At 38.3% G+C, this 27,908-nt stretch overlaps 1 protein-coding gene across 1 annotated transcript in view; it reads left to right on the plus strand.

The window, feature by feature from the left end:
- VKORC1L1 (vitamin K epoxide reductase complex subunit 1 like 1) overlaps window positions 1–27,737 on the plus strand; it is a 40,760-nt gene extending 13,023 nt beyond the window's left edge. The window contains exons 2-3 of the mRNA XM_051992026.1: window positions 19,187–19,296; window positions 23,626–27,737. Coding sequence (XP_051847986.1) covers window positions 19,187–19,296; window positions 23,626–23,852 — 337 coding nt within the window. The 3' untranslated portion in view covers window positions 23,853–27,737. The remainder of the gene's footprint in view (window positions 1–19,186; window positions 19,297–23,625) is intronic.
- The last annotated feature ends 171 nt before the right edge of the window (window positions 27,738–27,908 follow it).

Consider the following 27,908-nt stretch of genomic DNA (forward strand, 5'->3'; position numbering starts at 1 on the left):
AGGCCCACCTTTTTATCTTCTTTCTGCCACAAGCCTCTGGTTCATGAAGTTCATTTCTTGGCCCTTTTGGTGTTAGTTTAGCTTGCATTTCATGGTAGTTTTTGGTAGATAAGTTATCAAAGGATCATGATTAGAAGGGAGCTTAATGATTATCTGGGGCACCCTCCACTTGACCAGTAGGGAACCTCAGAAAAGGGGGGTTTGTCCAAGACCTGGAATTGGGGCTGCTTCTCCTTCTGCGTAGCCCCCAGCTCACTTCTTGGAGTGTCTGTGAAGTTTCTCATGAAGAATGTCGCGACAGTGAATACATTTCTTTAGTAGACTCTTTATCAAGTTTGTATTTCTTTGTGTTTGGTTTATTTTGGCTCAGGATATATTGCTTTCAATTATCTAACCTCGGAAGATTTTGTTTGTTTGTTTGTTTTTGAGATAGGCCCTCCTTTGATTTAGGCACAATTGCATGTAAAACAAGATAAAATCCCCTTTATCAAACCAAACATTTTCCTTTAGGCCATGTTGAAATAGAACGGAGGTCATTTCTCCTCCCCCTTTCCCTCCCCTTGCTGGCTTAGCAGCACCTGCCCAATAGAGAGTAGCAGGTTGTGTTTCATTGCCTTTGCTCTGGGCTCTAAAGCTGATGGTTACAGCAGGAAATGTCATGGGGTCACTCCTCTGCCACAGATCCTGACTGCAGACTCAGTGGAATGGGGCTACTTGCTTCCATGGCACTGAAATAATGGGGTCCTTGACATCCGCAACCTGTGGTACAGAAAAAGTCTGATAGGTGGCCATTTTAATCTTATGAGATCAATTAAACAAGGAATTGGAATAAAATTATAATAAGTTCAATCTCATTGAGTTTAGGTATCCATATGCTTGTAGTGGCCCTAATACTGGATCTGAAGCCAGAGGCTCCTGGCCGGAGACTCACTTTCTCTCACTTGAAACCTAGTGTCTTTATTTCTAAATTCATTCATTTCTTTCTTTCTTTTGCTGAGTCAGTTGGGGTTAAGTGCTTTGCCCAGGATCATGCAGCCGGGAAGTGTTAAGTGTAAGAGATCAGATTTGAACTCAGGTCCTCCTGACTTCAGGCCTGGTGCGCCACCTAGCTGTCCCCAAATTCATTCATTTCTAGCACCCTTTTCCTCTAAATCTATGAGTCCTTTTGCAGCCCATGTTTCTATTCAGTTCTAAGAATCTGATTGTCTAAATATTGAGAGGAACAATGTGAGGTTGGGAAGGATATGATACAAAAAATTTAAACCACATTGGCCAGTTTTGCGGTTTTTCTGGAGGTTGGGTTCAGTAAGTTAGTTCTGGAAATACTTGTCATTTCCTCCTAGCGTAAGTCTTCAGCTCTGATTGATTTTAGTAGAATTTTTAGGCTATTTTTATGTCATTATTTTATTATTGAGTCTTATTTGAGAGTTTCAGAAGTAAAATCCATGATTTAAAAAAAAAAAGTTGAGTTGGGTTGTCCATTCTTAGGTATCTTTTCTTAGCACATGTTTGTAGCATTTTCATTATTTTCCCTCTTGTTCTTTCAAATATAAAACTGTCATTGAGAGCTGTTGAGTTTCTGTCACCCACATTTTCCATTTTTCTATGTTTTCTTCCCTTTGTTGGTCCTCATACAAAGTGTCCTACACTACCCGGGTGCCCTCCCTTATACGGCAAAGAAAATCATTTGACACATCCATCACCTGCCTTCCACATTCTCTATAGTGTTCCATCCATATATGTTCCCATTTCTGCAGAACAAGGAGTGAGGGGCTTTTTCCTAGCCCTTCTTGGAGCCAAGTCATATAATATCACAGCATTCAGTTTCAAATTTGTCATCATCATTCTTTTCAAATCTATTGTGGTGATTGTGTATATTGTTTGCCTGGTTCTGCTTACTTTATTTTGTATTAATTCACAAACGTGTTTACTTCTCTTTATTCCTGTTCATTACTTCTTACAGTGCTATAATAGTACATTATATTCCATTGTTTTTATGTATGCCGATTTGTTTAGCTAGTCCCCAGATGATGGATCTCTACTGTTTCCAATTTTGTGTTACCAGGAAAATGATGTGAATATTTTGCTTAAATATGGGATGCTTGCTTGCTTTGACCTCTGGGGTATTCTCCTAGCAATGGAAGGTCGGGGTCAGAGGTAGGTAGTGCTTTTAATTACCTGCTTAGCATAATTCCAAATTGCTTTCCATAACGGATTGGATCAGATCACTGTATTATTGGGCCTCTTTCTGTGTCCCCTTTCCCCCCCCACCCCACATGCATCTTTGTCAGTTTTCAGTGTCAGGGGAAATCTAATTTTTATTTCTCTTCATGGTGACTCAGTAGTATTTCGTATCATGGCTAGCAGTTGGCATTTCTTTTGAGAATGGTGTGTTCATATCTTTTGACCACTTTTCCATTGGGGAATGGCTTTTGGTCTTATCTATTTGTTTTTGTTTCCTTTAGATCCTGAGAATCCTGTCATTATCCAAGATTCTTATTACAAATAACTGATTGTTCTTCCAGGAACTTCTTGTATGGCAGCTAGGCATGTTAATTAGCAAATTAAATTAGGCTTCAAATCTTATGATAGAACTTTAATGTAGAGCAATGAGTCATCAGTGGCTTGGAATATAAGTCTGGAGGGGGGGAGGGAGGAGGAGAACGACAGCTAGGTGGTGCAGTAGATACAACACCAGCTCTGAAGTCGTGAGGACCTGAGTTCAAATTCGACCTTAGACACTTAACACTTCCTAGATGTGTGACCCTGGGCAAGTCACTTAACCCCAATTGACTCAGCAAAAAAATATATTTATATATAGGCCCAGGTATTAGATCATCTTCTTGGTCTTTCCTGATATAAGCATGTATAACTGCTCCTATAGTAATTACATTATATTGATATTTAAAGAGAACCCTTTGAATCATACTGTGTACCCCTCTTTTGTGACATCTCTCTTTAAACAACTTGCTTGTTAACTATTCTTTAATAATCTACTAATAGTACAGCTTGAGCACTTATAGTGTGAGCTAGTTTGGGAAGCAAAGTGGAACCATGTAAATTATCACTAAAAGGAACCCTTTTTGGCTCATTAACTCATAGCATCTTGGAAAGACAAAATTTAGCCATGTAGGTAAGTCTGAAATTTGGGGTTAATCTGAATAGAATGTTTACATCAGGACTGATACTGATCTTTGATCTTTAATGTAAAACTTTCTGAACCCATTTCATTGTTCTGACTGAGTTGATTTAAAGTATGCTAATCTTCTGATTTTTAACCAGTAGAAAAAGCTCTATATCCTTGGAGTTTGAATATGAAAAAACTCCTTTTGTTAGTCGTTTTTTCTAAAATATATCTGATATGTTTTGGGAAATAGATGTATGTTTATCACAATTATTCTAACTTGTAGACTGATAAAAGTTAATAAAAGTTTGAACACTGAACATTTACTATTGATTGTTCTAATTAATAGTAATAATAATAAGAATTAAAAAAATTTTTTTTAAAAATACATTCTCATTTTATCTTTACTGTTGTCTGTAACCCTATAAGAAAGAGAGGGTAAGTATTATTCCCATTTTACCCCAGGAAACTGTAATGTAGTTTTAAATGACCTGTCCAAAATTACAGTGTCATCAATATCAATAGAAGGCTTAACAAAGACTGCAAATCAGTTATGTCGTGAAATATTTAAAATGTAATAGTAATTTACATCTTTCTAGTTGTTCGTTCGTTAGTGGAATAACAGATCTCAAAGCAATTATTGGGTTAAATAGTATCAGAGTTTAAGTTAGACATGAAGGGGTGGGGGGTTTTTTGGTTTGTGATGGTGGTTTTTATTTTGTTTTTTTTGTTTGTTTTTTTAAATAGCTGAGCACTTGTTGGAAGGGTGGTCCCCTTGACCAAGGCTTGATACGTCATTGGAAGACAGTGAAAGTCTCATTGCCTTGTTCGTAAGGATTCATAAATTTAAAAATCCATAAGGATTTTGTGGTTAGTTTGTGATGTCCTTTTTGGACGGCTTCAGTGTTCTTTTCCCTCTTATAGTACTAAAGCACGTCATTAAGGATGGTTGGGCTTCCTCCCCCAAATCTGTAGTTGTGGCATATCTTGGTGTTATTTTGGAGGCAATTGGCCTTGACTGGCCTGGGATTACATAGTGTGTTAAGTCTGGATTTGGAGTCAGGTGTTCCTGACTCCAAGACACCTCCTGATGGAGGTGGAAGTTGGAAGCTTAACCACCACTTTTTTCCAATCTAAGGTTGTCTGAAAGTTAGAAGTCTGGGACGACTGTCTTTATTGATGGCTCTTTAATAAGAAGAGAGATGAGCTGCAGTTGAGGGAGCTGCTTTAAGTTTTATTTGTTTTAATCTGCTGCTTATTTCAGATCTCGTCCTCAGGGTGAGAGTGCAATGAGCTTGCTGTTCAAAACAGAGCTGAGGTATCAATGGAGTGATTGTACAAAGATCTCGAATGCTTGCAAGCAGTGTGATTCCCCAATCTCCCATGCCAGAAGGTGCAGAGTTCCATTGCAACTCTTGAGTGATGCACCCTTAGACTGAGACAGAAAGTCTCCTTTTAAGTTGGGAAACTCTTTTCCTGCTACAATTAATGAAGTTTCATGTGATCGAGGCAGCTTCATGGTCCAGTAGATAGAAGTCACTTGGAGTAAGGAGTCAGGAAGACTTGAATTCAAATATGTCCTCAGATATTTACTAGTTAGGTGATTCCGAGCAAGTCACTTGATCTCTCTCTGTCTCCCTGAAGGGTGTCTAGGAGAAAATGAGGTAAGATTTGTAAAGCACTTTGCAACCTTACAATACTCTTAAAGTAAAAATAACATGATCAAACATGAGACTATACAGTTTTATGAAGGAAGACCGTGGGAAAATAGAATTATTTTAACTCTTAACTTTGGGCAAACCCTTTTTCTCTTTTCTGGGCCTCTTTTTCTTCTTTTTTATAAAAATGAGGCTTTTGACCTCCTTCCTGATACAGTGGTGATAGATTCAAGCTGCAGAGGGAGGTAGATGTTCATGGATTTGATCATTTGGGGATTTGTTTGACCTAACTATGTTAATAAGACATTTGTTGTGTTTTTCCTTCTGAATGGGGGTTGGGAGGGAAAGAAAATGCATGTTAACTACAAAAGATTTTAAAAATAAAATCTGAGGGATTTGGACTACAGAATCTTCAAGTTTCTTCCCAAACTTTTAATTTTCAATGTTATTTCTAGTACTTACCAGGAAAAATGCATTCACTCTCTAAATAGAATTAGAAATACTGCCAGTCAAGAGGAACAAAAATTTGTACCCTGAGTAAAATATTAAGTTGTTTGGATTTTGAATATTGGACATTTGACTAGGAAGCATCTTTTTCCATTTTTAAGGCCATATTAGTCTTTTTAGACTAATTGCAGGTGGTTGATAATGTTATCTCCTTTGAGAGGGTTTTAAATTGTGTAAACTCTGCTTTTCCTCCTTTCTTTCTCCCTGGGTTTTAGGCCCAATTGTTCCTGCTACTTAATGGCTACATGACCCTGGGCAAATCACTTAATTTTGTTTTCTTATCTCTAAGATTGAAGTCATGTCTTCTGTTTTGCAGAAGGTTCAAATTAAAATGCTTTGGAAACTGGAAAAAAAATTTTTTAAACAGATTTTTATTGATTTTCCTTAAATAGCATTTAAAAAAAAGTAACTTACTGATTTTTATTTTTACATTGTTGCTAAACCTTTAAGAGAATACTTTCTTATAATAAAAATAATAGTTAAAAGAACTATTATTAATTACTATTATTATTGAACTATTATTAATTACAATTATTATTACAGATACTATGGGTCTGTTTACTAGTTAAAACAGGGAATTCTGTTTGGTCAGAGTATAAGTTTTATAGGGTACAAACCAACATTCACCCGAGAACACATGCTAATGGCACTACACCTCTTACCCCTCCTAATTATTTCCATCAGCCCCAAATTCATCCTCAGCCCTACATACTGCAAATATAGTTTAATAAAAACATTAGATACAAGGAAGATAAATAGAAAATGGGCCTAGGAAGACAATCTATAGTCAGATAGTAAAGGGCTTTAAATGCCAAACAGAAAAGTTTGTATTTTACCCAAGAGGCAAGAAGAGCCATTGAAGTTTCAAGAAGAGAAAGGTGGTACACTGTTCATGGATCTTGGCAGTGCACATTGTGGAGCTCTGTGGAAAATAGATTGGAAAAGGGAGAGGCTGAAGGTCTGGAGGGAGGCCAGTTGAAGAGATAGTAAAGATGTCCAACTTGACAAGACATGGCCACTGACTATCCCTGGGGCTGAGGAAGCAGGAAGGGGCCAGTGATATTTAGTGATGCTGTAGTGTTCCCTTCTTTCCCTTGAGGGGATGAATTACAAGTAAGAATAAAGCATACCAGAGCTTGACAGATGACAGATAAAGGCAACCCAGCTGAACTTTTTCAACATCTTGCCACCAGACAGCTTTAAAATAACATCTTATCAAATTGTGAAAGAGCAGAGCCAACAAAAGGTCTTTTTCTGACCTAAGAAATTTAGGCAATTGGAAGGAGAATGGAAATTTGGCTAGAGCCCATTCACAGATTTCAGGGTAGAGAGGAGTACTGGCCCTGGTGGCTGCAGGGAACCAGGCCCATCCTGGGTAAAGACCAGATTGCAGAGGTGACCACACCTCTTCTAAGACCATACCACTTTGGAAGCATCAAAAACTTATGGACTCCTAGAACTGCCTCTGAAAACAGTAGCATGAAAAAGGGAGGATCTTGGGACATGCTTCCCTACTCCCAGGTGAACAGAATCCACATAAGCCGACATTGATTTAACAGTCAAGAAATAGGCTGGAAAAATGAGTAAAATCAGCCCTTCTCCCCCAAAAAATTTTGCTATAAAAATGTACTAAGGTTGACAGAGAAGGCCAAGAAAACAGTGAAAAAGAAAGCTTCAAAGTAAAATACCAATTGGATCCAAGTCCAACAAGAATTCCTGGAAGAGTTAAAGAACAAGATAAAAGTAATAGAGGGAAATTTGGGAAAAGAAATGAGAGTGATGCAAGAAAATTATGAAAAAAGTGTTAATAGCTTGATAAAAGAGATACAAAAATTATTGAAGAAAACATTATCTTTATAAACAGATTTGGCCTAATGATAAAAGGCACAAAAATTTACTTAAGTAAAAAATTCTTTAAAAAGCAGAGTTAATTGGGGTAAATTGGGGCAGCTAGGTGGTGTGGTGAATAGATCACCTATCCTGAAGTCAGGAGAACCTGAATTCAAATCTGGTCTCAAACACTACCTATCTGTGTGACCTTGGGCAAGTCACTTAACCCCAATTGCCCTCGGGTGGGGGGGGGCAGAGTAAACCAAATAGAAAAAGGAGGTACAAAAATTCACTGAAGAAAAAACTTAAAAAACAGAATTTTTGCTAAATGGAAAAAGATTCAAAATATCATTGAAGAAAATATTTCTTTGAAAATTACAGTTGGACAAATGGAGGGTAGTAATTTCATGAAACCTCAAGAAGCAATTTAAAAAAAGTCAAAAGAATGAAAAAATAGAAAAAATGTAATCTATGTCATTAGAAAAACAACTGACCTAGAAAATGGACTGAAGAGAGAGAAATTTAAAAACTATTAGACTACCTGAAAGTCATGATCAAAGAAAGAGCCTAGATATCATATTTCAAGAAGTGATCAAGGAAAACTTTATTAGATCCAAAGAGCAAAACAGAAATTGGAAGAATCCACTTATTAACTCCTAAAAAAGATCCCAAAATGAAAACACCCAGGAATGTAGCCAGATTCCAGAGCTACTAGGTGAAGAAGAAAATAATACAAGCATCCAGAAAAAACCACCTATAGGAACAATTTAGTGAAATTTAGTGACTTCTACATTAAAAGAGCAGATGGCTTAGAATATGATGTTATAGAAGTTGAGGGAGCTGGGATTACAACCAAGAATAATAATCAGCAAAACTGAGTATAATCCTTAAAGGAAAAATCGGACATTTAATGAAATTGAGAACTTTTAATCATTCCTGATGAAAAGGCCAAAGTTGAAAGAATTCTAATCGGAAGCAGAAAAAAGGTAAAATGAAAGAATAATCATAAGGGTCTCAATAAAGTCAAACCATTCCTTATGAGAAGATGTAATTCTTAAGAACTTTATTCTTATTAGAGCAGTTAAAGAATTTGTGTGGATAGAGAGCATGGATGTGTATTGGTTATTAAAAAAAAATAAAGGGTAAGAAAGAGGGTTGCACTGGAAGAAGGGGAAAGGTTAGCATACTCATAAAACTGAAGTGGATAGCAGAATAGATTAGAACCCAAAATCCAATAATATAATTATACTTGAAGACACACAAAGAATTAAAGGGGATAATCTAATATCCTTCAGCTGAAGTGAAGGAAAATCAGGGTGGCAGTTATGATGTCAGACATTAAAAAGTAGACATAATTAAAAGACAAAATGAGGGAAACTACATTTTTTTAAAGGTCATAGACAATGAAGTAATTACAAAAATTTTTAGAAGTTGTTTCTCTAATAAAGACCTTCCTTATTTCTCAAGTCAAAATTTTCAAAATAATCATTCCACAATTGACAAATGGTCAAAGGACATAAGCTGGTAGTTTTCAGAAGGAGAAATCAAAGCTATAGTCATGAAAAAATGCTCTAAATCGCTATTGATTCTAGAAAGGTGAATTAAAACAACTCTGAAGTACCACCTCATATCTATTAGAAATGATAAATGCTAGAGAATGGGAGAAAAGTAGGTGGCTAATTGTGAAGCTAATTGTGAACTGGTTCAACTTTTCTGGAGATCAATTTGGAACTAGTCCCAAGGGACCTTTAAAAAAAGACAATAGGGGCAACTAGGTGGAGCAGTGGATAGAGCACTAGCCCTGAAGTCAGGAGGAACCGAGTTCAAATCTGATCTTAGACACTTAATACTTCACACTTCCTAGCTGTGTGACCCTGGGCAAGTCACTTGTTCCCAGTTGCCTCAGCTCCCCCTTCCCCCCCCCCCAAAAAAAAAGACAATAGTCCAAAGGATCTTTGATCCAACAATACCATGCCTACATCTGTGTTCCAAAAAGAGATCAAAGAAAAAGAAAGAAAAAAAGATTATGTACAAGGAATCAATTGGAAATTGAAGGCATATCCATCATTTGGAGAAATGGCTGAACAAGTTGTGACATATTATTGTAACGGAATGTTGTTATACTGTAGGAAATTACGGGGCAGGGAGGGGAGTTTCAGAAAAACAGGGAAGAACCAGAAGATGTATTTAATAACAGTAACATCATAATGATGATCACCTGTGAAAGATGTGGCTACTTCGATCTGTGCACAATCCGAGGCAGTTCAAGGACTCGTAATGAAAAAACTGCTGTCCATCTCTTGAAAGAGAACTAATGAACACTTGAGTGTGAATTGAAGTATAATTCTCTCTGTCTCCCTTAAAAAAAGCGTATGGATAGTGTGGAAATATTTTGCATGATTTTGCATGTATAATTGAGTTCATAATGCTTACTTTCTCAGTGAGTGGAGGTAGGGTGAGAGAAGGAAAGAATTTGGAACTTAATTTAAAAAGAAAATGCTAAAAAATAAATAATAAAAAATATATAATCATCAGACACATTGGTTTGTTTTGATTAACTGCAGTTCTTTATCATAAAACATTCTCTTGAGAAGGATATGGCAGCAACATGTACTGAACCAGTAAGAAATGTTTTTTTTGTTTTATTTTAAAGGGGGAAATAACCACCCAATTTTATTTACAACAAATTGTGTTTCTAATTCCCTTTTCATCTATCTCATGTGGGCTTGTAAATGAAATCTACATGAGATCACAGAATTCGAGTGTGCTTGTGGGAATAGGAGTTTCAGGTAGTTTTTCTTTTTAAAAGTTTGCTTTTTGTTCTTTATTATCTCCTACTTCAGTTCATTTATCCATTGAATAATTAGTCCAACATTGCTAATAATGAGATTGCAGAAGACTAAATTCTATTAGATCATTACATGAATTCGTGGAATAGTGTGTTGGTTCAACACATCTGTTAAAATATATTTATAATTACATTGTTATGATTATAAAACCTCTGGGAAGCCATATTTTGTAGAAACATTAATATAATTGTATATAAATTACAAAAATCCAAAGAAATACTTAGTGTTGCTTTCTTTTATTAGGACCAAGCTGTGACTTAAATTTACATAGAAGCTCTTTAAAATTTATAAAGTACTTTGTGTACATGATCTCTTCTGATACTTATACCTACATATAGCAGTTAATAACTGCTATATATTCCGGTCCCCCTGTACCCACAAAGCAATATTATCTTTGTTGTATATTTGAAGAAACAGGCTATCAGAAAGTTATCTTGAACAAAGCCACGCTGGTGGCTGGTGGAAGGATCAGGCCTGGAACTAGGGTGTCTTGGCTTCAAGATCTGATCTATCCACTGTACCAGGCTGTATGTGGAAGAGGGCAGCAACCTCAGAATCATCCTGTAGTTGACTTCCTCTTAACCCCGTTAACCATCCTCTCCTCCTGGAGCCTTCTCTTCATTGGCCATTCGGGAATATGCTGATCACTCCTCAGTATCTTTGGGAGAATCTCCACCCAGGCCCTCTTTTCTCTCTTTGCTCTTACTTGGTATTTTCACTTTGCTTCCATGAGTTCAGTTATCTCTACGCAGATGACTTCCTCCTCTTCCCTGTTCCCCTAACCCCGAGCTTTTATTTTTAAAAATTTTTAATTTTAATATTTCCAGTTACATATAAAGATGATTTTTAACATTCATTTTTGTAAGATTTTGAGTTCTTTTTTCTCCTCCCTCTCTCCCCTTCCTCTTCTACATACCAGCAGATAATCTGATATAGGTTATACATGTATATTTGTTTTTAACATATTTTCATAGGAGTCATATTGAGAAAGAAAAATCAGAGCAAAAGGGAAAACCCACATCTGCATTCAGAATCCATAGTTCTTTCTCTGGATGTAGCTAGCATTTTCCATCCAAAGTTTATTGGAATTGCCATGAATCACTATATTGTTGAGAAGAATTAAGTCTATTAAGAGTTGATCATTACACAGTATTGCTGTTGCTGTGTACAATGTTTTTCCTGGTTCTACTCACTTCATGTAAGTCTTTCCAGCCATTTCTGAAATCAGCTTGCTCAATTATCTCTTATAGAACAATAATATCCCATTATATTCATCTACCATAACTTATTCAGCTATTCCCCGATTGATGGGCATCCACTCAGTTTCCATTTTATTGCCACTATTAGAAGAGCTGCTACAAACATTTTTGCACATGTGGGTCCTTTCTCCTCTTTTTCAATGTCTTTAGGATACAGACAGACCCTATGTCTGATGACTTCCAAAACTGTATATCCTCCTCTGGTGTTTTTTCCAAGTTCTAGGTCTGAGTTCTGCCTATCAATTTAACCCAGATATACTATAAATGGCTCAAACCCAAGACTTAGAAAATCGAGCTCATTCTCTTTTCCCCTCAAGGATACTGCTGGTCCCCCAGGTTCACAACCTTGGACCCCTAGTTCTGCCCCTCCTTCAGTCCATAGTCCTCCCCAGACTGACCTGCTGATGCCTCCCTCTGCATAAATGGCTTGCTTTGTTCTTCCTCACCTCCACATCTCAGGCATCCTGGCTTCTAGACTCCATGGTGAGGTTCCCCTTCCCCATTCTCCCCAGCTACTGGTGCCTTTGCCTCCCCGGTGTCATCCAGCCCATCCTCAAAGGTGCCATTTCTGCCACTGAGTGTGTGACATTCTTGGAGAAGCTTTGTTTCCCTCATACTTTGTATCCCCAACTTGTAGCCGAGGAAGTGGCGGGCTGTGAGTCCCTAATAGAATAGTCGTTGTTGACTGTCCTACAGTGGGAGGGACCAACAGCAGTGAGGAGAAAGAAAAGTAGATCAGCAGAAGCAGGCTATCAGCAGGGGCTTACAGTTCATTGGGCATCCACCTCTGCAAAGAGGGGAGGGTAGGATTTTCTCAGCTCTTCTCTAGGACCACAGCTTGGTCATCATAATGACAAAGCTTTTTGTTTGTTTGTGTGTTCATTCTTTTGGCACATTTTTAAAGGTTTTCTAAAATAGAAAATTACACTAGGGAAAAAGTCTCCTGCAGAATGTGGGACAGTCACCCAGTTAACACAAAGAAACAGTTGTATTACATAAAAAGGATCACTGAGGAAGCGTGATAACATCAGAAGATTGGTGTTATGCACAGATAAGACGATTCGGAAATTTTAATTTAAAACCTCATTTATAGGGAGGACCCAGATCTAGAACTGGAAGGGCCTTCTGAGATTTCTAAAAGGAAACTGAGGCCCGTAGGAGCAAAGTACAGACCCACCTCCCCAGATTTCTTAAGCTTCCTAAAAACCTTATGCAGTTTATTTATAAAAGATCCAGATGGCACAAAATTGGGAAGGAATAGCTAAACCACAGAATTGCAGAATCAAGATTCAAATGATTGGGCTAAAAGTATGAAGCCAAATAAAATTAAATTTAACAAGGAAAAATAGAAAGTCTTAAATTCAGGTTTTAAAATTAATTACAGTAGCTGAATAACTTGTGAGAAAACATCAGTATGTAAGAGATTATTCTCCTGTAGAAATTACAAATAAGTAATAAAAATTCAATTCTTTTTGAAGTTGAGTTTTGCAAAGAAGTATCTTATCAACAATTCTATGAGGTAGACATTGCTAAATGTTTTTAATCTTTACTTCACTGGTAAGATTCAATGAGCTCTTCAAATGTCACAACTTCTGTCACAAGAATTTTAACCTGAGTCTTTTATTCCATTTGTATAGATAAAGAATACAAAAAATTATGGAAATCTAGGTTAGGATAGCACAGAAGGTAGAATTAGAAGAATAAGAATATGCATATTGACAATAACTATATCTTTTTTTAAAAGGAACACAAATAACTTTCTAATTATACATAAAAGACATTGAAAGAAGTCCCAAACTTAATAGGTTATTTCTATTTTCTTAAGGGTTATATATTTTTCTTTGAAAAAATTTGTTTTTAGATTACAGGTAGTTCCTGCTTGGTGTAAAATAAAAGGAATCCTTCAGAATACTTCTACTATTCTAATTTCTACTTCATATTTCCACTGGGCCAGATTCAGTTACCATATTGTATATAATTATAATTTTGACTATATGTGACAAGTTCAGGAGAACTTCTTTACAGATTGTTCACACTAACTGGGACCTGGCCATAGGTGATTTTATTGGGAATTTAAATTATTTTTTTCTTCCTATTTGTTGAGTTTATTTACAGTAACTTTTAATTTAAAAATTAATTACATGTATATATAAGAGTTTGAGAGTTTTGGCTGAGGACAAGGGCAAAATAGGTCCTAGCTGCTATGAGAGCTGACTCCCTCAGCTCTCAGGGCTCCCTATTGACTCCAGGATAAATTGAAACACCAGTGTGGCCATAAAGTATATGTCTGATAGTGCAGACTCCTTTATCACACCTCCTTATCACTGCACATCCTCAGCGTGGGGGGCCAGTCAGTGGCCAGGGCTTGCCACCAGTTCTCTAGTCAGTCCCCTCTTGGCCTTCCTGTCTCGACCTCTCCCCTTTTTAGTCCGTCCGCCACAGAGCTTCAGAGTGGGCACTGCCAAGGCACGTGCCACTTCCCTCTTCTCACAACTCCAGTGACTCTTCTTCTAGGACACAATACAAAACTTTGTTTGGCTTTTAGAGCCCTCTCCTGTCTGGCCGGAGATGGTCTTTTGGGCCCAGTCCCCATTTCTCCCCATCTTGCCCTCTTCTAACCCAGCCAGACGGGCCTCCTTGCTGCCCTTGGTATTGCTGACCACCTTCACCCCTCCCTCTCTGGACTCAGCTTCAGTCCCTCCTCTCCAGACTTTCCAGGTATTAATGCCCTTCCCAAATCACTGCATTGGTTTTGCTTAGATATGTTGTCTCATTTAAATGTAAGCTGAAGAGCCTTGAGGGCAGGGTCTGTTTTCATTCTGCACTCTATTCCCGGTGCTTAGCCTTGTGCCTGACTGACACATTCTAGGTGATTAATAAATATTTGCTGATTGTATTGATCAGAGTACTGATGTTTATTTGAATATTTAAACATATTTAGAGGAAAGAAATTTTTCTTACTCATTTGAAATAATCATTCACCTTTATGGGCTGGTTATGAAAAAAATGTATTTCTAAGATACAAAGAAGGTCAGATTTTTAAGTTTCCTGAAATCTCAGTTATAACTTATTGGGTATTGCTGCTATTTACTTTTCAGTTCATTTGAGTGTGGTTGATCTTTTAAGAATGTAAAGCTATTTGGGAAATAAAGGTGGAATTATACTGTTTAATATCCATACCTTTCAATCAAGGCATCCCACGGCTGGGCATATGTACTCCCAGAAGGTCAAAGACAAAGAGAAGAGTCCTGTGTGTACTGAAATATTGATTGAGGCATTTTTTCTTTTTGATGGAAGCAAAGAACTTGGCATAGAGTAGATGCCCCTCGTTTGGGAGCATTGGCTAGACATATTGTGATACACACAGGTGATGGAATATTACTGTCGGGTAAGAATGAATGATGATGGGAAGACTTACATGAACTAATGCTGTGTAAAGTGAGCCAGAACCAGGAGAACAGTATATATAGCAACAGCAAGATTCTGTGCTGATCAACTAGGATGGATTTGGCTCTTCTCAGCAATGCAGTGATATGCCAAGACAGTTCCAATACACTTGGTGTAGAAAACGCTATCCCTATCTAGAGAGAGAACCATGGAGATAGTATTTTCATCTTTTTTTGGTTTGCTTTTTCTTTATCATATTTTTTCCCTTCTGATTTTTTTTTACAACATAACAAATATGTAAATGTGTTTTAAATGATTGTACATGTATAACCTTTATCAGATTGCTTGCTGTCTTGAGGGGGGAGAGAAAGATGAGGGAGGGAAGGAGAAAAATTTTGAAATAACAAAACCTTACCAAAATGAATGATGAAGACAATCTTTACATGTAAAGTACTATTATAGGGGGGGAAAGAATAAATGGTGAATATGAAGAATTTAGGAAGTACAGAAAGACTAAAGACAAATTTAGAAAGCAGAACAGGGAAACCATGCATAGTGACTACAACAAAATCAATGGAAAGGCAGAAAAATGCAATGGAATAGTGTGTAATTATCATGGCTACTCTTGACTTCAAAGAAACAATCTCCTTCCTTTCACTGCATATGTGGGAGACTCTGGGTGTGGAATATGTCATATATGGTCAGTCACACATGATCGATTGTTGATTAATTTTGCTGAACTGCTTTTCTCTTTGTAAATCTGTTATAAAGAAATACATTTCCAGGTGGAAGGGGAGGAAAGGATATGGAATGTACTATGGAAATGAATGTACTATGAAAACAAAAGGCATTAAGATTAAGTGAGTTATTTTCAAAGAATGTAAAGTATAACATAAGCAAAGTTATTTTAAATGGAGCTAAATTGGCTAATTGAGCTTTGAATTTTTATGTCAAGTTTTAAGAGAAAAGGTAAAGCTGATTATGCATGTTGTGAAAAATTGTCCCCAGTAGAACCAGCAAGATGTATCCTTTCCCCTTAACCCTGTGTAAAGCAACTGGCAAAAAAACACTTTTTTTTGGTGGTGGGTGGGGTGATGGTGGTAGAAATATTTTTGAAAGGCTCATTTCCTTCCCCTGGGAAAGTGTTGCATTTTGAAAACTCAAGTTTCTGGAGGAAGACTGGATTTAGGTGAGAGATCAACCAGTGCTGGGTCTTCAAGAGTCATCTTGTTGATTCTGCTTGTATTGAAATAAAAGGAAGCTCTGTTTGCATTGGTGTAGACTGTCTTAAGATAACTGTGCACAGACCCCCACCCACTCCTTCCACCCCTCCACCCTCAATTTTAAAAAGCAGGTGTGTGTGTGGGGGGCAGTCTTCTATGGGAGATTCACAGTTGAATTACATTAAGTTAAGCCGCAAACTTCTCCCTAGCACACTTAAAATGAGATTTGTAAAAATGTGCTTTATACAGCTTTGAGTATAGTATCATATTTAATAAAATGTGTTAATCTGGTTTGAATATATTAACACTTAATATATTTCATAGAATCCTCTTGGTCATCCCCTTTCTGAAGCATGGATTTCTTCAGCCTGATAACTCGAATATCTCAGATGGCGATGAGGTCTGTCAGTGGGACCTGTGGGCAGGGGAGTGACCTGCAGAGAGGATAGTCAGAATAGAATGCTGATCATCAAGCACTCTGGGTTTGACCCTGCCTCAGCACCTCAAGGAGCCTGGGCTTCCTCTCTCTACAGGGAGGACAAGACCATCCCTGATCCCAGTGTTGGTGTGAGGCCCCCAAGAGATGATCTGTGTCAAGGACTTTGCAAGTCTCAGCTGTGATTAGCAGGGCTGTTTTTATTTTGGGGGCAGCTGAGGTTGGAAAGCTGCTCCTTACAATTTGCTCTTCTCTAGCTTCACCCATGGAGCCGAATTCTGCCTTCTGCAGAATAACTCTACTCTTTCCACTGTGTATGAAATATAAATGATGCATTCAACTTAGTTGCAGTTGCTAGGATTCTTAGGACCTTTTGTACCAATGTGATAAAGAGTTAGTTTATCCTAATTCATAGATTATGGGTCAGGAAACCAAGAAGCTCTGGATTCAAGTCTTGTCTTTGACAAAGACTGGCAGTGCGATACTGGGCAAGTCATTTAACCTTTGAGTGTTTTAAGTGACAGTGGTGGTGTCTTGGTGGTGGGGTTTACTAAGACTGTGAAATCACAGGCTCTCCTTTCTCTCTTCCCCTTCTCCCTTTTCTCTCTTCCCCCAGCTCTCTCCCTTTCTACCTCACTTCTTCCTTTTTTCCCTTCCTCCTCCCCCCAAGTCATACTGTCTCTCAGAAACTAAGTTAAAGATGTAATTGCTCATTCGTTAAAGGTGTAGTAGAACTTGGTGCTGTGTTTCCATCAATGTAGTGTTCTCTTCTTTTTCTAACATGATGGTTCTCTCTGGGAGCAGGTTTCTTGGGGAGGTTTTCTGGAGGCAGCCTTTGTTTCAGTTCAGATCAATAATCACCTCAAATGCAGCCAGGTGGTAATAGTTCAAATCTTTTATTGTCTCTTCCAAAACAGCCTAGTAAGCTTTCCTTGGTTCCGAGAGCTCTTGTTGCTAGTCCTTTGCCTCTGTCAGCTTCAGCCTTTCCTCTTCCGAATCCCTAGTTCTGCCCAACTGCAGTCTCAAGCTTGTCAATCTCCTTAACTGACTTCTCACTTCTCAATCTCTTCAAGTCTCTTCACAGACTTTGGCTCTCAATATCTCCAACTGACCCTCGCTGAGACTGAGAGCTTCTTATATATGATCTCTTAAAAGTGTGAACCCAAAAGTTGACTCCTCTTCTGAGAGAGTGGGATTGTGGGAGGTGTAAATTTGGATATCTCATACTCAATCCTGAAATCTTCCAAACTTGTGAACTAATGTATGAGCTAATGTGTAAACTCTCAAAGGTATAAACATAAGCATTGTTTCTACCAATTCTAGTGACTTAACACCTTGTTTCAAGTTCTGGCTCATAACACATCAAGTTCAGAAATAATCCTATTTATGGGTGCCCTTGCCTCCAGGTATGTAGTCAGTGCCTGTCCCCCAGTGCCTGCTGGAAGCCCCTCCCAGTGGCTTCCCATCTCACACACACTCCCCCTCTGGAGGACTGCAGTCTGGCACTGCTGGATGGCATTGGATTGCCCATGGGGAAGATCAACTCGCAGGCCCCAAAATGGGACTTTGAGCAGACTGTCAGTTTATTAGGTCAGGGTTAGGTCTGGCTCCCAGTGGCATCCTATTTGCAGGGAGAGTGTTCTGGAGGATTGACCCTAACCCAAGAGAAATGGAAAAGGGCTCCGGAGAGTTGTGGCCCAGAAATGCCTATGGATTGAGTGAGTGATTGCCTGGGTTAGTCCCATATTTCATGTGTGAGGACCAGAAAGTAATCAGTGACAGACCTGGGATCCTCTGGCCTTCAGACTTCAAATTCTGGGTTGCTTCCTATATACCACATTGTCACTTTGGGTTTTTTACATCAAATTTTAGGTTTTTAAAGTGTTTGATTTCTGACTTACAATCTTTTCTGATTGACTTTTGCAAAGAGGGTTATAGGTAGAATCCTTTTTTCAAAATCATTTTAGAATTTGAAGGTTATTTTTCAAAAATAAGAAACGGAATCAAGTTTGATATAGCAAGTTTGTGCTATGTCAAAAATTCAGCATCTCTTACAAAATGGAAGACTATGGAAAACTTTGAATCAAGGCTTCAAATAATTATCAAATTGACCAACAAACAAAAGGTGAATGAGTAAATGATGAAGCTATAATGTTTTAGTCTTTTAAAATGACACTTAAAAAATAGAATCTTTTCTAGTCTCTTTCTTGTTAAGAGATCCTAGATTTGGAAATAGCAGGGATCTTAGAGATCACAATGTTAAACTGTAGAAACAAATACTCTAATCTTCTGATGAGAAAGAGCCATAGGTTAAACTGACTTGTCCAGAGTCCCACAGCTAGTGGCAGATCAACAGAGGCAGGTAACCTGGCTCCCAAGTCAAGCATGCTAGGCAATACTGCTTTTCCTGGTTTCTAAAATGTATCGTATTGACACTAACAAAATAAGGAATCATAAGTTCAGAAGAACAAATGCATTATATCTGGCCTGTTTGTCAGTTTTCAGCATACCACATGGCTGAGCATTATCATCAATATTGATAATGAAAATGACATCCCTATCAAAAAATTGTTTGGGGCCTTCTGTGAGAAGGCAAGAGATACTGAAGTTGGCATGAGTTCTAAAAATTAGTGTGGTTGTCCAGGTGTGTCCACAGATCAACATTATTAAGTATTAATTTTCCAGACCACATGAAATTGGTGCTTCCATTTTAATAATGTACTGAATTTATTTGGCATAAAACTTAAAAAGTCATTTTTCTAATGCTTCTTTTAAAAATAGTTGATGGGCAAACATTTATGACCAGAGAATTTGATTAAATTGTTTTTAATTGGATGGTATATTTGGGGGTTATTTTAGATTAAAAGCATGTGAAGATTTAATGTAATCTTACTGATATTCCTTATTTTACAGATGGGGTCAAGGATTTGGTCTTTTGGGGTCCATCTTTGGAAAGGACAGTGCAATAAACCAACCAAACAGTATTTTTGGACTTATATTTTATATACTACAGCTGTTACTTGGTAAGTATTTAATCATAGTGTAAAATCCATTTACTAGCATGTAGTATGTTTAGTCAGAAAAAAAATCTACTTTTATGTTTTGTGAAAAGGAATGGTTGATTTATTCAACAGTGCTGTATTAATAGAACCCATAATTTACAACCCATGAAGGCAGTGGTTAGTGTTAAACCTTGGAATTGGTTCAGCCAACAACTAATAAGATATAGCTGAACTCATAGATATTTATACTAAATAAGAATTTTTAGACTCTAATGTCCAAGATACCATCTCCAAAGTTATAAAAATGAATTCAGAATCTTTTTTCTCTAATTTACATCAGACAGTTTTCTTCATAATCTTGTTGACAAGTCATGTTATTTTAGGTTAAGGAAGATACCTCTAGAAGATCCTTAGGATATTGCCACCAAGGGGCCAGTATACGATAGGACCATTATCAACCAGGCTTCAGCATGAATCGGCCCTGTAATTTTAATTTGCCCTTTAAAGTGTTAAAGCTCCCTCTGGGATTTGATTGAACCCTGATTGATGCTATTTTCTGGTGCTCTTTGGCTATGTTGACAGTGGCTTATTGGTCACATTAGAATATAAGAAAGCCCACCTCTGGAGGGTTCTGGACCCTTCAGACTAAGTGTTGGAGTGTTCCTTTAGAAAATTTTTTCTATGTTAGGGCTAAATAAGTCTCCTTTTGTCTTGGTTTTTATTTTTTTTATGAGCTGATGCTAGTTTCATAATTTTCGCTCATTAAGTTGTAAATTTCTTAGAATTTACATAGATTGAGTCTTATATGGTAATGTGCATCTGGTACCAAACTGGACCCAGAATTACTGTTCCACATTACGGTTTTTTTGTTTATCTTTTGTTTTTTACCTTGGACAAAGTAATCTCTCCTTTCTGGGTCTATTTTCCTCATCTGTAAAATGGCTAAATGACCGTTTCTGTGATTCCTATAAATAAGAAATGGCTTAGATTGGAACTGAGATTTTAGAACTCTTCATTAGGAAGCTTCCTCTAAATAATAAAGATTGACAGCTTGTCACAATTTGAAATATTAAGACTACTGAGACTGGTATAATTGGAGTCTCAGACCCCCCCTTCCCCCGAGCCAATCAGGTCCTGGGGGGGGACAGCTTTGTCACCTTTTAGAGTGAAGTTGCTGTGGAGAGGGAGCAATATTAGAGAATACTGCCCAGGGAAACACCTTCTATGAATCAGAATAGGACTTAAACCTCAGAGTGTCTGACCCCATTCACAGCTTGCTCTCTCTGTCCACTACTCTCAGCTGCCTTTCACTTCTCAGCTATTACTTGAATAATATACTATGTTTTGAGGAGGCAAAAATGTAGGGTGAAAGAGTATAAGAAATGTAAGCATTTCTACTCTGGATCAGAAATAGGATTCATTCCGTGTTGTCTATCTCACAGGTGGTAAGTGATACCAAGGAATAGCTTGTTGAAGGACTTGATTATTTCTCTCCACTTCCAACTTCTCAGGGCTTTAGTTCTCACATTTTTAAAATGGGGAGCTTGGACTCTTTGATCTAAAGATCCCCTTGTAGCTTTTAAGTTTTTTCTTCTAAGATCTTTAAACAAACTTGGCCAGTCATGGTGAGACTGCAGATATCTGTTATTTCTCCTTAATAACTTGCTCTGGATTTCACCTCCATGAGTTTATCGAAGCATCTTTGTTCCTACTTATTTTCAGTCTCTTCCTTCTTTTAGGGAAGTGAGGTTGAGGTCTATGATTTCATTATTTTCAGTGTCAATTAGCGGTTCCATTTATTTATTCTAGAACTACTTAAAAGTTTCTTTAGACACCTTCTACTTCCAGGAATTTTTGGAAAAAAGTCTGTTTACCCATCCCTACATCCTTCAAGATTTTTATTGATTTTGATCCTATTATCTTTCACATTTTTCCTTTTCACAAGGAAGGATTCGAATCCTTTCCAATTATGTTCTCATTTTTTTTTAGCCTTTTTCATCTCCTTTCCTTTCTTAGTAAGCTGCCTTTCTCTAGACTTTTTAAATTTTCCACTCTGTCTTCAGATGAACTACGTGGATTTCAGATGCAGATACCCTGTGAATGTGGACACAAGAGGAGAAGGTTTGGTCTCTTTGTGGTAATAACCAATACACTGGGCAGCAACTGTAGGGCCACCCAAATCCCTTTCCTGTTCTGTGCTGTTGATACACTGGATTCACTTCCTTCCAAGTGGATCTTTCCCAGACCCACTATTTTATTCTCGTTGAGCCTGAAGCATCTGTTCTTTTTACATCCACACCTACAATGTGGGAGCTTCTCTTTATCATTTTGGGAGTTTCCTCATTCAAGGGAGCTTGATGTTACCTGTAAGCATAGAGAGTTTTCTGTTCGTGCTCCTTGTTCCATATGATACATCATAATAATCAGCATTTCAATTTCTTGTACCCAGCCTTTATTCATCCTGCTCTACCACTCCTTTCTCTGAAAAGGTGAATGTTTATTTCAGCTTTCTAAGCCAGTTCTTACTCATAGGAATCACAGAATTTCTAGAGCTACAAGGAACACGAATGGTCATTTAGCCATTTTACAGATGAGGAAAATAGGCCCAGAAAGGGAGAGTACTTTGTTCAAGGTTATGAAGCTAGTTATCAGTAGAATCAGCAACCAGAACTTTAATCTTCCTGTCATTGCTGTTTCTAGTGTATTTCCCTGTTATCCCATTGTGATAATTAAAAAACAATAATAATCCATGATCTGTTGAGCATTTTTCAGAATTTCATCAGCTAGATCCACCTGGCTTAGGAACTGTCTCAGAACTCAGATGAGTCAGGTACAATTCTCCTGGCTGAGACTGAGACGCCTTTCTCCCAAGGCAGCTGGTACTCAGGACGAGTGCCAAGTAGCTATAAGATACCCTTTCTCTCCTCTAATGTTTATGTTGTAATACGTTAAAAGTTACCAAATGATAGGAGATGACAATACAGACTTGTTGGGATTTGGGAGCTTAGAGCATATGTTCTGTGTTTGGGCCTGCACTGGTAAGCGACCCTCCGAAAGACTTAGATTCTTGATGGCCACAGACTGGCCCAAACAAACTGTCCCAAAACAGTTCCTTGTGCAGGCTTGTGGGAGTGGATCAATGCCCCTGTACCTGAACAGCCCCCAAAAGGAGGCTAAGGCCTTACTTACCTAGAGCCAGTTGTTGGGGTCAGCGTGGGCCTTTCTTGGGTCTCCTCCTCCTCTGCTTTTTGCTCCCTTATTTTATACCCTGTCCCTGAGCTCTCTTCTCCTGAGGAATTTTCATCATCTTGTGTAAAAGGTGTTTAATGGATATATAGAAGGACCTGGAAAAGATGTGTATGACATGGCTATATACATCTGGTCAAATTTAAAATGTGGGGGGACAAATGAATCTTAGTGCACCCAAGAGAAAAAATGGCAAAGGAGGTGATGCTATCACTGCATTGGTAGAGGCAACTTCCTCCCCTAGAAATCATAGATCCAATGCCTATTTCTGTCCTATTTGAAATGCATTTCTATCTTAGAGAATCCCATGGAGAGGTCATTGAATAATCACCCTTTATTCATCCTTGTACTTTGCCTAAAGTAGAATATACTGGGTGGTTGTCTCCCAGAATTGTATGGGAATTCTATTTCCCATAATATGTTTGACACACTTTTTTTTTTTGGCCATTGATGCTATCTATGCATATCCTTTGGAAATGGTCCTTCAATGAAAAAAAAAGAAACCAGTATTGCTATAGGATGAATGAGGTGTATAGTACAGCTAATCCAACCTCTTAGCCTTAAAAACCTCCTTAAAACTTAAAGGCAAGTCCATGAATTCTTGGCAGATAAGCTCATGAAGGTCCTTCTCCTTGGTTTTATACAGTACGCTAGTGGACCTAGTGGATGGGCAGATCGTCATCAGTTCAATATTTTTCTTGCTCAGTGAGTTGCATATTTTAAAAGTGCAACAAAAGAGAATTCACAGCAAAGATCTTGACTTAAGTCTGCGCTGGTATATTTTACACCACTTATACAACCACTTTCTTAACCTGAGATTGAGGATTTTCTTCCTTGTAATTAGGTAGGGAGAATCTAAGAATCTGAAAACATGGGGTTTGGGAACAGGACGAGCAGTTAAATGTACATCCATTTCCTTGGAACACTGACGGCCAGACACGGCTCCATTCGATCGGCCTCGTCTGGGCTCGGGTGTCAGACGACAGAGCTAATGGGAACGGTTTGCTGGGCCCGTGTCCTCAGCAGGATGACTGACCTGGGCAGCTGGCCTCCGCGCCGTGGGGCTGAGGCACGACTGACTTGCTCCTGCTCTCTCTCTTACAGGCATGACGGCCAGTGCGGTGGCAGCTTTAATCCTCATGACCTCCTCGATAGTGTCTGTGTTAGGGTCCCTGTACCTGGCGTACATTCTGTACTTTGTGCTGAAGGAATTTTGCATTCTCTGTTTTATCACATACATGCTGAACTTCATTCTCCTTATCATCAACTACAAACGACTCGTTTACTTGAACGAAGCCTGGAAACGGCAGCTGCAGCCTAAGCAGGACTGACCCAGCCTGGACCCTCGGGAGACCCTTCATCCATTCAGTTTATTTTGCAGTAAATTTTTTTTTTTATTCTTCATATCAGACACTTTCCCTAAGAATCTTAAACTGATTTTTTAAAAAATCCTGTAAATTAGAAGGGGCCCTGTCTATTTTCTGTGTCAATCTTCTGTTTGACTATGGACACAAAAGAGGATACTCCGAGCCAATCAAAGACAAGCTTTAACTTTCCTTTGAAGATGTTTCTGAAATAACAAAGTAGAGTTTTTTCTCCCCAGTCCCCGATTGTCAAGTGAAGCAACAGTTGCTAGTAATTCTCTTACATGTATAAATTCAGTTTCAGGTATTAAAAATGTGATCATGACATGAAAATATTTTAGAATAGAGATACTGTATTAAATATTGCCATGTTTACAGTATGTAATACATTTTTAGCCGATGGATTGAAACATGTAGATTCAACTAGAATCCATTTATGTGATATTGTCAATAAAGGTAGAAATATTGGATCCATCCCTGCAGAGCTCACTCTACAGTTTAGTTTAAAGTGTAGCACTGAAGAATTTTCAGCTCATAGTTGACTAATGAAATAGTGGAAGGAGTCAGGAAGCCCATCCAGGTGGGTAGCATCTCAACAAAGGCACTAGTAGCTGTGGCTTCAGGGCTAGCCAGCCACTCGGACCTTGGGGTTTTGGTCCCCTGCCTCACACCTCTTCTCTGAGGAAGAAACTGCAGTTTAAAAAAGAGAGAGAGAGAGGCCCCAGTCAAGCTTATGTGAAGTCATGAAACAGGACTGATTGTTCCCTACACAGAATGAGTGGCCCAGCCTGGCTGGCCACGAGGAAGGTGTCTCTGGGGTGTGAAGGATGGGAAAGGGGGGTGGGTTTGGTGACATTAACTTAAGGGTCCTTAGGGGCTTCATTTCTTCCAACAGTTGAGTTTTCCTCTAGACATTTTTCATACGAATCGGTGCCAGACAGCCAAGCAGTGTTACAACCCATTGGTAATAGGTGTGTAAGTAAGCCCAAGGACTGTGAAGGAGGATCGAGGTCCTGTGTAGCCCCAGGGAGGTTTCCTGAGTGAGTTGAGTTTTGTGCTAACTAAAGAGACCTAGAGGGATCTGGTGTAGGATCTCAGATTTGTGCTATATTTAGAAGTGAACTTTAGGCCTGACACCCTGCTCTTCTCACCAGAGACTCAGTCTGCTTAGGAGGGAAAAGAAAGAACTGGAGGTACCAAAGGAAGGGGGAGGCTCCAGGATCACAGGCCTTGCTCTTTCTAAGAGCCATTGAAAGTGCAGGATGAGGAATTTTTTGAAAAGCTGAGCAGAATAAATCCAATGGAAGTTGAGTGTATTTCTATGGTCAACATCCTAAAACAGAATATTAAAAGTGCCTTCTGTCTTCAATCCTTAAACCAAATATTTTGTGTGTTGAACTCAGCAGGCAGAAGTGTCCTTGCTTTCCCCCCCCCACCCCACATGAATGGAATAGAATAACTCGCAGTATATAGAAAAGCACTGTATGTGGTCATTCTGGTCCTTAGGCTGAGCAGTAGCAGTAGCGTTGGTCCAGCTCCGTAGCGTTCCAGTGTAGCTGACCAGACTCGGGGAATGAATGAATGTGAACACTAGAGGGCAGAGAGCAGCTTCGAAAGTGAGAATCTGGAGAGTCAGCACAGTGCGATAGTGGTTTTCAACTAAAATCTCCTAGCTTATAAAACGGATAGCGTTTTCTGCCCACCGAGGAGGGATATTAGGGATCTGGATGTCTAAACTGCAAACCGATTTATTTTAAAATGGCCTAATCCAGTTGAAACAAAAATTTCCTTTTCCTGCGAATGTGAATGTTTAAAGAACAAATTTCTTCTATGAATTTCTTGTACTCTAATGGTTTAAGAACACTAGGAGACAATGATGCTTGAACGTAAGTGATTTTTTGGGGGGAGGAGAGTATTGATCAATTTGTGAAAAGTAGTTTCAGTTTTGCTAAGGCAATTCACTTAAGTTCTCTTATCTAAGATTTGGGAGAAGACGGTCTCAATGATTAACAGTGCTGTGGTAAAAATAACATCACTTAGGAAGCACTCCACACGTACCTGTCCTACCTTGAGACGGTTTTCCATCACATTTTGTATGAACCAGCAGTGTACGCTTCAAACTTCTCTCGATGTTCAGTTCTCTTGCAGACCGATTGAGAGGACAATGAATCTAACATTCACCTGGGACCCTTACTAAGGCTTTCCTTTCTTTTTTCCTCTCATAAGCCTTAGGGGAAGCACCACTGGTTAATATGTTGTATAGAAGTTAGTTATTTTGATACATTCCTGTGACTAGTAGACTTAATGTGCTTTTTCTCCACAAAAGAGATGAATATGTGCTGCTTGATGTACGAGCTTACCATTCATTGTAACTGTCTCTATAAGCACCTGTACTCATAGTAAGTAAGAATCTTGATTTCATAATATTTTTTTGCCCTTGATCAACCCTGCCCTGCACCTTCCCCCCTCAATAAAAGTCACCATATTTGTCAAATTTAAATGTTGCTGTAGACTGGAAAAACGTTTTGGATTGGACATTTTGTTTTAGCCTGCTAACTTGATTTGCCAACATCCTTGAAGAATGGGTTAGAGAAAAGATAATTTTAAAAACTCTTAGCCTTTTTTTTTTTAAAGCAGGGTCTTTTGTCATTCATGTTATTGGTGAATTGCCTCAGAACAAATGAAGCTCTCTTACACGCTTTTTGTAAGTTTTGAATGTAATTTTGATGAAATGATTAAAACAAGTTGTGGAGGGATTACAAATTCTAGGGGGGTCTGGGGGAGGTTTGGGATTTTCTTTTTTCCTTTCTGTTTTTGTCATCTGATGTCATCTGGAGTGAAAATCTTTTCTCTTCTGGTGAAATAGCTCAGGGTTAACCAGTTGTGTGCCAGGAATTGTACTTGTATTTCATGCAACTTCTCATTAAATCCGTTATTAATAAGAGTCCCAAAGTGTGTGGACTTGACTATTTTCAGACAGAAGAGCAAACAACTAATCAAAACTTGGCTGCGAGAAATGTTAGGATTTCTTGAATTACAGGCACATAGGATAAGGCAGAGAGGTAAGAAATGATGAAGACTAAAAATCCTGAGTGGCTTCAGCTCTCGTGGTTTCATATTTCCATGGATAAACAAGAGCATCAAGAATCTTCAGTTCTTTTAGAATCTTGAGTTTGTGCTACTTGCTTGTGGTGGACTAGGAAAGGTTTTGGGGAAATTTTCAGACTCCCAGTTATTGTTGGCTGGACACGGTCCAGCTGAAGATCAGTGTTAGACCAATTCCTACAAATTTAAAGGGAACACACACTTTCCCTCCTCCCACCTTTGACGCCTCTTTGAAGGAGCGGCTCGCATCTGGAAGAGGCAACGTGATCACCGCCCTCCATTGACCATCAGAACTGTCCCATCTCGATGCTTCAGACGTCCGTGCGGGCTTTGAACTTAGGTGGACTAAACCTCAATAAATTATCTGCTAACCCTTGACTCTAGTTTGGTCAAACTTGTTTAATGTGATCCCCACATTAGTCCAGAGAAGGTGAAATGTTTCATTTCTGTAAAACTGGCTTAAAGCATGGCCTCGATATTCGGCATGGGTTGATCTGTATAGTGAATTCCATGGGAAATATTTATTATTAGTGCTTTAATCTCCAAAGTAAACATTCATTTAAAGTGGAGCCATCAGGCAGATATTCCTTTGAACAACATCGATAAGATATATTCTATAAAAGAGATTGGGGACACAATTTTTCTAATTGGTAGAAAAAAAGACAATAACCTTGTAAATATGTAAGAATGCTTATTTGTTGCACAGAACTTTTTGGTATAAAATAAATGTTGACATTTTCTGTGGAAGTCTTTGCTGCAATCATTTTTAGTCTGCAGTTCTGCATTTCCAGTCAGGAGCTTGGATGAACCTAAACAAAGAGGCCTTAAGATGTTAGACTGAGACTTAGATGCTTAAAAAAAAAAAAAATGATATTTTTCTAGAAGCGTACTAAGTTGTGGATTATTTTTTTAAAATTA

Source organism: Antechinus flavipes, chromosome 4, assembly GCF_016432865.1.
Source record: "Antechinus flavipes isolate AdamAnt ecotype Samford, QLD, Australia chromosome 4, AdamAnt_v2, whole genome shotgun sequence".
NCBI classification, from domain to species: domain Eukaryota; kingdom Metazoa; phylum Chordata; class Mammalia; order Dasyuromorphia; family Dasyuridae; genus Antechinus; species Antechinus flavipes.